At 41.0% G+C, this 9,655-nt stretch overlaps 1 protein-coding gene across 1 annotated transcript; it reads right to left on the bottom strand.

Annotated features, from left to right (window-relative positions):
- Window positions 1-398: 398 nt before the first annotated feature.
- On the bottom strand, window positions 399-7,739 carry ARL6IP1 (ARL6 interacting reticulophagy regulator 1). The gene is made up of 6 exons (XM_068967873.1): window positions 7,643-7,739; window positions 5,876-6,009; window positions 5,304-5,423; window positions 2,981-3,098; window positions 2,312-2,396; window positions 399-1,886 (listed from the first exon to the last, which is right to left on the bottom strand). The coding sequence occupies exons 1-6, from the start codon at window positions 7,676-7,678 to the stop codon at window positions 1,768-1,770; spliced, it is 612 nt and encodes a 203-aa protein (XP_068823974.1). The 5' UTR covers window positions 7,679-7,739; the 3' UTR covers window positions 399-1,767.
- Window positions 7,740-9,655: the final 1,916 nt, after the last annotated feature.

Raw genomic sequence — 9,655 nt, 5'->3', positions numbered from 1 at the left:
CTGCCTGGATGTTTACGGAAAGAATTTAAACCTTTTAGTTCATTCTGTTCTTAAAGAGCACCTTGTGCAATATGCTCAGTTGCTAAATCATCTCCAACTCTTTGGGACCCCACGGACTGTAGCCCACCAGGCTCCTCTGTCCATGGGGCTTCCCAGGCAAGAATGGGTCACCATTTCCTCCTCCAAGGGATCTTCCCAACGCAGGGATGGCTTCTCCAGCATCTCCTGCATTTGCAGGCAGATTCTTTACCACTGTGCCTCCTGAGAAATCCAAAGAGCCCCTCACAGCGGTGGAATGATCACCCAGGGTAGTTCATTAACTGGGTATGTAAATCCAATCATGGAAACACTGTATTGGTTAAGCTATAAAGAAAGGACACAAGGAGGGATTCCAGCTTTTTTATTTATTCCTCTTTTAACAAAGTAGAAGAAATAATACAGGATTAAAACTGCTAAAGTAGTTAATTGGTAGAACACACATACACACAAAAAATTTGGACAGGAAGACAAGCTTATATACAATGAGCAAACACACGTAAATTATGGTAGTTTGTAGGTTGTATACGAAACATTTTTTTAAAAAGTCAAACATGCTACATGGTGCCACTGTTTACAGCAATATTGAAGGGGAAAAAATAACACTAATTTAGGGACTGATATATCACAAAGTCCAGGTTTCACAGCATCAGTGCAATAAATTCACAAAACTATATTACAGCTAGTTAATCAGTTTAAGAATTGTTCCCAAATATGTCACATTTCCAGCCCTCAGAGGTCCATTCCTACAGATTTCAACTACTCCATCTATTGGGACCAAAAGCAGCCAGTGTTACCATAAAAGGAGACTCTTGAGACTTATCTGTAAAGGCTTATTCTGGTCTTGAAAAATTAGTAGGATAAGGCTATTTTCTACTGAAATGAATCTTGACTCAACACAGGAAGACTTCTGTCCTTTACTGGCTGGTCTTAGAGTGAAGATCATTGACATGACTCTTAACCTATTATGGACTTTAGTTCCAATTAACTGAAAATCTGAAATTTAAAGGTCCTAAATACCAACTTGTGTAAGCCTGCTACTAAAAAGCCTTTAAGGATGTACCAACTTCAAGTTTAAGTGCAAGGGAACAAGAGTTCTAAAAGTTCCTGTCAGATTCCCCATTTGGGAAGAAGGATCAATGTTTCCTAAAAACTGCTAAATTCTGCACAAGGGAGAAAACACATGCTAAGGCATGGGATTAGTTTCATCTTATTCCATGAGGCTGCTTCTCCCACACTATCAAAACAGAATGAGGAATGAATCTTAATTGGTCTCTTCATCAGAAGTGGTAAACTTCTGAAGCCAGTATTTTTAGCAGACCATGGAAGCAGATGAGAGAATAAGCTTCCTGAAGCCACAGACCACTATCCTGTATCCAGCTAAAATAAAGATCAACTTGAACAGTTATCCCAAGTCACTGTTAACTGTACTAAAGGGTGAAGTTCACCACTATGTTATTTTAAAAGTAAGAGTTCAGTTAACCCTGGGTGACAAAAAAACAAGATGAGGAACTGAAGAAAGAGTTGTCCATATAAGGGCAGCTGCTAAAAGCACACCCATGAAGACACTGGGCATAAAGCCTTGCTTAGCAAGTCAGAATTTGTACTAAGGGCAGAGTGAGGGACAGCAGAGAGCTACTTCTGTAACATTTTAGTATCCAAACAGCATAACAGACACTGTTCCCAAGGACAATGTATACTCCATTAATCACACTGAATAAAGCGAATGCTTTATTCATTTTTCTTTTCTTTTTGTTTGAGAAGCTTGTTTATCTCTCTTTTGGCCATTCCAATGTATTTTGAAATGATCCCATGTTGGTTCAGTCCAGGAAGCAAAAGTAAGAAAGTCACTTAAAGAAAAGAAAAAAAAAAAGTTACAGACGCAGCAATTAACTTTCTAAAGACTACAACATTTTACAGAAGCTAGTTCCTCAGACTAAGACACACTCTAATGGGAAGAAGTAACACAATATCCATTATTCCCGATGACATTTATCCCCAGAAGCGTCTGCCCTCACACCTCCCAACCTCAGGTAACACACACAGCCTATTTTTACCTTGTGCACAATACTTTCTACCTTGGTTATCAGTTCTTTGTCTTACTTCTGATAAGACCACAAACTCATTGAAAACAAGGACCCAGCTTTTAGTCATCTTTCTATGTTCACACAGTTCCTTAATCACTGCCTGGAACTCAGTGAGCAGGAACATACGGTTTACTAAATTCCAGTTAAACTGGCTAGGACATGCCTGCAGCCCTTCCCCAGAGACTTACCTATCAGGTAGGTGAGAAGGAGGTTGTGGACTTGCTGTCCCACCCAAGCAACCGCAGCAAGAGAAATGATCATGGTCATGAAGTACTAATAATGAAAATAACAAGAACTTATCAACTCCTCAGAACAGACTAAGAACTGAAACTTTTTAGGAGGGTGTTTCAAAGGTTGGAAAATAACTCAGATTTTATTCTCATTTTTCTTTAAAAATATTTAGCATCTATATATTATATAAAACCTACAGAAAACTCCCTAGGTCTACTTTACAGAATTTAGATACATTCTCTCCTAAAATAACTAATTCTATATGTAAATTAAGTAGTTTAGAATATAATTACAGTACTTCCGCAACTGATAACTTCACATAGTAACCTCAAGTGAAACTAAGAGAAAAGAGATGTTATCTTTTGTATTTATTTCAGTAAGTAAAAAGAACCAGAAAAAATTCTTTCTACAATGAAAAATTAAATGCAAAGTGTAAATTTCACTTTCAGTATAACTGATACAGATAAATATTTATTCATGTACTCAGAGGAGTTAAACCAACACACAATGATAAACATCCAACTACAACTAGAGTAAAAAAGAAAGGCTTCAGACTATGATGAAGTAAAATCTGACACAATCTTAAAATGTTGCTCTACTTAAATAAGCCAAAACCAAACAAGTACCATTTTAGGCTTTTCTTCCTTTAGCGTAAAGAGGCGTTTCCACCAGCCCACAGCTCTGCGTCGAGTTTTCACTAGATTGCTGCAAATTTCATGGAATCTTTGCTGTTGCTCGGTGGTCCTAGGAAAAGAATTTTCCTCTTTACTATAGACAAATCTAAATATTAAACAGAAGTATACCATCCTCTCAAATTTCAAAAGCTACTTTCCAAAGAAAATCTAAAGAATACAATGCACCATTATCTTATTTAAAAAAAAAAAAAAAAGAGCACTTGAACCTTTAAGACTCTTTTGGGAATTCCTTTTTGGTCCAGTGGATTAGGACTCCAAGCTCTAACTTCTGACGGCCCAGGTGCAATCCCTGGTCAGGGAACTAAAATCCCACAGCTGTGCAGCATGGCCAAAAAGCAGACAAGACAGAAACAAAAAAACCCCCCAAACTTCCTATATCATTTGGCAGATCCCAGTGAACCCTGAGTTGTGGCCACCAGAGTCCCACTATTTTGAGGAGGATGTGACATTTCTACCAACAGTAACTACTGGCATTCAAAGCACCTCAACCGGGCTTCATACATTTGATGCCAAGGCAGCCACAAACAGTTCAAATCCAATCACAAATCACAAACAAAACAGCAATAAGAATACAAAGATACTCCAAAAAAGTCCATTTTCATTTATAATGTATTTTAGGTTCTGATTTTTTTAAAAATAATTGTCTTTGTACTGTCTTTGCTACACAGACATAATGACTGATATAAAAAGTAAGCCCTATGCTGGGGTGTGTTGCTTTCTCTCCGCTAGTCCTTGTCCTTGTAAATCTGCAGTGACAGATACAGCAGAAGGCCTTCTGCGGAGCCCTGGAACTTCTTATAAGCAGACATTCATATGCTGCCCACAGTCAAGCCTGGACTGTGGCTATGCGACAGTGTTCTTCCTTCCTCATAAAGGTCAAAAAACAAAACTGCGTCAGTGACAACGTACCAACTACCAAGAAACTTCATGTGTTTACTTCTGAAATATTTTCTCCAGGACTTAAGAATTAGCAGATAAGAATGTTATCTGGCTAATAAAATCAGGGTATGAGGTTGAGTCTGTTAAATTGTTACACTGCATAGTCACAAACTTGCCCCCAGGGACTTCCTCGGTGGTCCAGTGGTTAAGACTCTGAGCTCCCAAATGCAGGGGGCCCAGGTTTGATCCCTGGTCAGCAAACTAGATCCCATATCCCACAACAAAGAGTAGGCACAGCCAAATAAATTAAAAATAAAGTTTAAAAATAAAAAACAAAAACAGAATTTGGCTCCCAAACAGCAGCATAATTCATTACTGCACACGAAAAACAATTCAGAGGACATTTCCTAACACGAACTGTTCTGATACGATAGAAACATGTTCATACAAACAAACATGCTTACTTATCCCATAATGTAAGCAATTCCTACATTTAAAATTATTTTTGCAGAATTATTTTTATCTTTTTTTTTAATCAGGAGAACAAAAAACTATAGGCACAAGTAGATTACTAATCAAATTAAAATAAACAACCAAGGGAGAAAAACAATCCCATTCCTCTATCTAGTTTTGTTCACTATTTGAATCAAAAGTGAGGAATCCAACATCCCAGAGGAAAGTTAAGCAAAACTTTAATAGGATCCAAAGCCACTTAACCTTATCTTGGGAACCCACAAGTAACTCGTTCAAAGAATGGTATAAATGAAATAAACAACCCACTTCTGTATAAGCTTGAATCTATTCTTAAGCACTTTTGCTAACCATACTGCACTGTCTCAATGTCTTAGCCTGAAACACAAGATAAATCTTAAAAATCAAAATACTTCACAGCACCCAGAAGAGTGCACGTAACATAAAAGTAGACATTCAATAAACAGTTGCTAAATGAACAGGCAAAAAAAAAAAAAAACTATGTTTACTGTTTTGAATTATTCATGTTATTTATGAAATTAGTATTATCTTAAATATCAATGGTAAAAAATGTAAAGCAGACATACTACTTTTATGGAAAGCTCATTATGAGTTCTGCAATCACTGAAAAATGATTACCAAAAAAAGCCTCACTTCAATAAAAAGGTCTAGAAAGAAAAAAGTCAAAATAAATGCTAGAGTATAAAAGAACTATGGAGATATAAGTACTGGAAATTCACGATTTATATGTGAATCAGCTAAAAAATTCTTTACATCAAACAATAAGTCTAATCCCTAGCTGTTAATTAAGGCAGCTCTCTGTGTGTGATTACAGCATGCTAGTCACAGTTATCAGGTTCGCAACTTCTCAGAAATTTGAATGCCACATAATTATGCCACCTACCATTTATTGGAGCCAAAAATTCTAGGTGCTAGAATGGGAACAAGGTAGTCAGCCAAGCACAAAAACATAACAAAACAGGAAACACCAGATAGAACAGATGGATCTAGATAGTAGATAGTCCTGTTTAAAAAAAAAGTAACAAAGGTTAGAAAAATATGGTCTTTATTAGAGCTAGCTGAAGATGTTTATTCAGTTAGCTCTCTGGTTCTCAAAAGATGTTATCTGCCCTTCCTATTCTCATTTTCTCACAAGTGGTTTTCCAGAAGTTTTGTGACATGATGACATCCCAGCCATAATGGTTAACATAAACATCAAGAGGCAAAAGCCTTTTGGGGTTCTCAACACCTTCTAGGAGTGTAAACAGTCCTAAGTTTGAGCCACAGATTTATTTCACTGCACCGGTTACTGAGTTTACATAGTACTATGGATTCTGAAAACCAGGCAGGCGGCTCTAAGGAAAGGCATTTTTTTACAGATTTTAAAATTACAAGACTTCAGTCACTTCCATAAATGAAACCTGAACCATTATTAGTAACAAGCATAAATCTATTGTAATTTAATAGCTCACTTACAGAAACACCAAAGAAACCACACCCATGATGGCAGGTGGAAACCAGGCTCTTTCCCATCGGAGGATTTTATCTGCCATCAGCATCACTTCTCCCCATCCTTGCAGCTGCTCTTCCAGACTTGCAGTCTCTGCAGCCTACATATGAGCAACGTTTAAAGCAATCATTTTACTAATCTCAACATTTCTGTGACTCCTAGAGATACCAAAGTCAGAAACCAACGGGGGGAAAATTATCATGTAACGGTCACTTTCCAAGCCCAAGCACTGGGGTTATGTAACAATCCTTATAAGACCCCTTAAGATAGGGATAATCAGACCCATTTACAATTAAAGTGAGTTCAGAATGGTTATTTTCCCAAAGCCATGCACTGCCAGCTGTAGGCTTCCCTGGTGGCTCAGACGGTAAATCATCTGTCTACAATGCGGGAGACCTGAGTTCGATCCCTGGGTCGGGAAGATTCTCTGAAGAAGGAAATGGCAACCCATTCCAGCACTCTTGCCTAGAAAATCCCATGGATGCAGTAGGTTGGTGCAGGCTACTCCGTCCATGGGATCGCAAACAGTCGGACACGACTGAGCGACTTCACTTCACTATGCACTGCTAAGTGGCACTGCTCCAAGTATAAAATAAGATCACTTGAAGTTTGCTCATTTCAGGTTGTTATAATCGATCTGTTCTTTGGTCATTTCATTGATTTAACCCCCTACTCCTGAATACATGAGGAAAGTCTCTCCCTGATCAGCATTCAATTTCCAAAATAGCTCTTGGTGTACTGGAATCATCTATATATTGGCATCACTTGCACAAGTAAGGAAAACTACTGTGCTTTCATCGAATTATAAGACTAATTAATATTAAGCCCAATATATCTCAATAAAATGCTCCTTACACTTATCAGGATGCTTTGGTTAGATGTCAAATTTCTCTGCAAATCTGACAATCAGCTGCAAGCCGACTTCTCATATGAGCTAATGTGGCAAAAAACCTTTAAGTTGATTTTGTTTTTTGTTGTTGTTTGGTTGTTTTTTTTTCCTTGCATGTAAGCTGTTTCGGAGACAGCAATGGCACCCCATTCGGGCTGAGGTTATAATTGTCTACCTTTGATACAAGCTCACTGCAGTTCCCTTCGACCCCTGCTTACTCTAAAATCGTCCTGTGACACCCTCTCCCAGACTTACAAGTTCCAGACAAACGCCAGGAACCTCCCATTGTCCTTCCAGCTGGATCCCACCTCCATTTTCCAGCCGTGAGCTCGAAGCCTCCCTGCCGTTTTAAGCCGTGCCAGGCTCTAACAGAAACGCTCGGGAAGAGCCCTTTGACCCTCCACTCCTGCCCAAGCATTAGGGTAAAGGGCGAAGGGACATTCTGGTTAAGATCAAGGAAGGGGAGACACAGATACGGCTGGAGTCTGGGCCCCAAAAGCGCTCGACAGGCCCCTCGCGGCTCTCTGCCACTGACTGCAACCCAGACTGGTCACAGCCCCCTTCTCCAGCTTCCTCCTCTATTCGCAGTGAATGATCACGCGCCCTCCTCGCTCCATCGCGCACCTTCCCCAAGGGGGTGTTAGGAGACGCCACAACTAGTCACTGTCAAGCAGAGGTTAACCAAGAAGCCAAAAGGGCAAGCGTCATCGCCTACACCAGGGAAGGGAGAGGAGGGCCGGGCCCGCCGCGGGTGATAAGAACAAGGCCGCAGCTCAGTCCCACGGAGCACACCGAAGTCCGGAGGCTCCACTCGGTCCTCTGGCGACTAGTCGCTGGGACTCACCAGCAGATTGGTGCTGCGATTATCTCCTTCCGCCATAGTTCTCGAGGTGTGCCGTCTCAGCGAGCACAGGACGAAACCAAAACAAACCCTCCACAGACTCCCTCGCCGCACCTCTAGCGCGAGGATACGCCCCGCAGCCCGCTTATATAGGCCGGCGGCCTTTCCCGACAGACCCTGCGAAGCTCGTTCCTCATTGGACAAATCGAGATCAAGCTTGAACAGGTCGGACCAACCGCTGCCCAGCGCATGACTTGAAACCGAGGTCAAAGGAGAGAAACCTCGCCAGTGCCTCGGGGGCGGGGCCATGGGATGGCCAATCAGCGCCCAGCAGGTGACAACGCCCCGCCCAGGCCTCTCCTAAGCGGTTCAACGGCCGCTCCCGGGGGCCTGGCCTGGCTTCAGTATTCCCAAGGCGGGCCGCCAGGTGGCTCTCAGACGATCTTCCAGTGGACTTCAAAGCAGCTAAGCATGCTCTCTGGAATTGAGTCCTTAAGGAAATATGCCACGCAGTATCAGGCGGAGGGCACAGATGGGCATGTGACAGTAACCTCCTTAAGGGGGCGGGCTTGGATCTTCTCCCAGATCCAGCGGGTGGCCCTGGGCTTGGCTGTGCCCCGAGTTGGACCCACATTTCTTCTAATCCCTGCTCTGGCAGCCCTCGTCAGGCTACTGAGCAGTTTAGCCTAGATATGTGACTTGGAGACTCGTGCCCATCTCATGAGCTTTGTGGACAAGGGAAAAGGGCATAAATTCTAGGTTGTCTGTAATTTTTCCTCCCCTACTCATTAGGAATAAGGTCTTAGATGGAGGGGCGGGGGGCGGCAGAGGGGGTGTGGACATCTGGGCATAGTTTGAGAGCTTGTGAAAAATGCACTTTATAAAACTGGTTTATTTTCGTGGGTTCTTTGGGGAAGTTCTTAATAGAACACCTCACTTGAAACTGCAAGTTCCCCCTCCAAAAAGGGGCTGGTTTTGACAGATCCTTTCATATAAGGAAAGATGTAAACCATCTTGAGTGGAATTCATTGCAATTTAAGAACTAGATGATCAATGTGAGACACATTTTCTCTCCAGGATTTCAAAATGCATTAACGTTTTCATTACTCAACACAAAATAATGCCAAATGTTGACTTTTCAGATGTCTCTTTCAGAAAAACATGCCATAGCTTTCAACTTCCAGTCTTTTATCCTTTTGCAGTCATCTATATTATGCCATCAAGTTTATTTTAAAAACGTTCCTTAAGTAACTACCAGGTTCATAAAAAGTTCAGGGAAGGCATAAAGAAATGTGAGCCAACACAGCTACAGACCACATGCTGCCCCTAAGAAAACTAGGGGGACAGAAGCATTGTGAATATCATTAAAAGTTATGAAATTTGCCATTTAACTTTGAAAAAAATTAAGCATCTGATCAGGTAGGAGCAGGGTTGGGGGGCTTTGTAAGGGAAGGAGATTTTTCAATCAAATGCTGCTTTGGGAAATGTTGGGGGGAAAAGTTTATGTAGGGAAAATGCAGCCAAGATATACCCCATTTGGGGAGACTTTATATAGTTATGAACTGTGAGGAGCAGGCCCTCCTCTACCTAGTCAAAAGAAAAAAGGTCCCAAACAATCAGCAGCCACACAATTAGTGAATATATAGAGCGCTGCGTGCAAAATCTTGCTACAGGCACAGTAATATCCTCTTCCAAAGGAGAGGTGTGGGGTTATTAGACTTTAAAACCTGCCCTTTGTACTTTGGTAAATCAGTTTTTGTTACACAATGTGCCTGGTTTTCACCCAAGTTCTCTAAGTACAACTTCAGAAGACTTCAACATCAGCTTGTGAAACCGAAGTAGGTGAAAAAAACTAAAGAAACTGACTTAAAATAGCACAGTTCTCCATTCCCTTGTTACTCAAGGAACATGTTCCCAGACTTATTTACAACTTAACAGCCTAAGGCACTGAAATAAGGTCCTTAACTAAATTTCCAATTGCCCTAATTACTAAAAATCCCAGCCTGCCATGGTGTA

The sequence above is a fragment of the Capricornis sumatraensis genome, chromosome 3, assembly GCF_032405125.1.
Source record: "Capricornis sumatraensis isolate serow.1 chromosome 3, serow.2, whole genome shotgun sequence".
Classification (NCBI taxonomy): Eukaryota; Metazoa; Chordata; class Mammalia; order Artiodactyla; family Bovidae; genus Capricornis; species Capricornis sumatraensis.
This window is presented reverse-complemented; position numbering and strand designations above follow the sequence as displayed.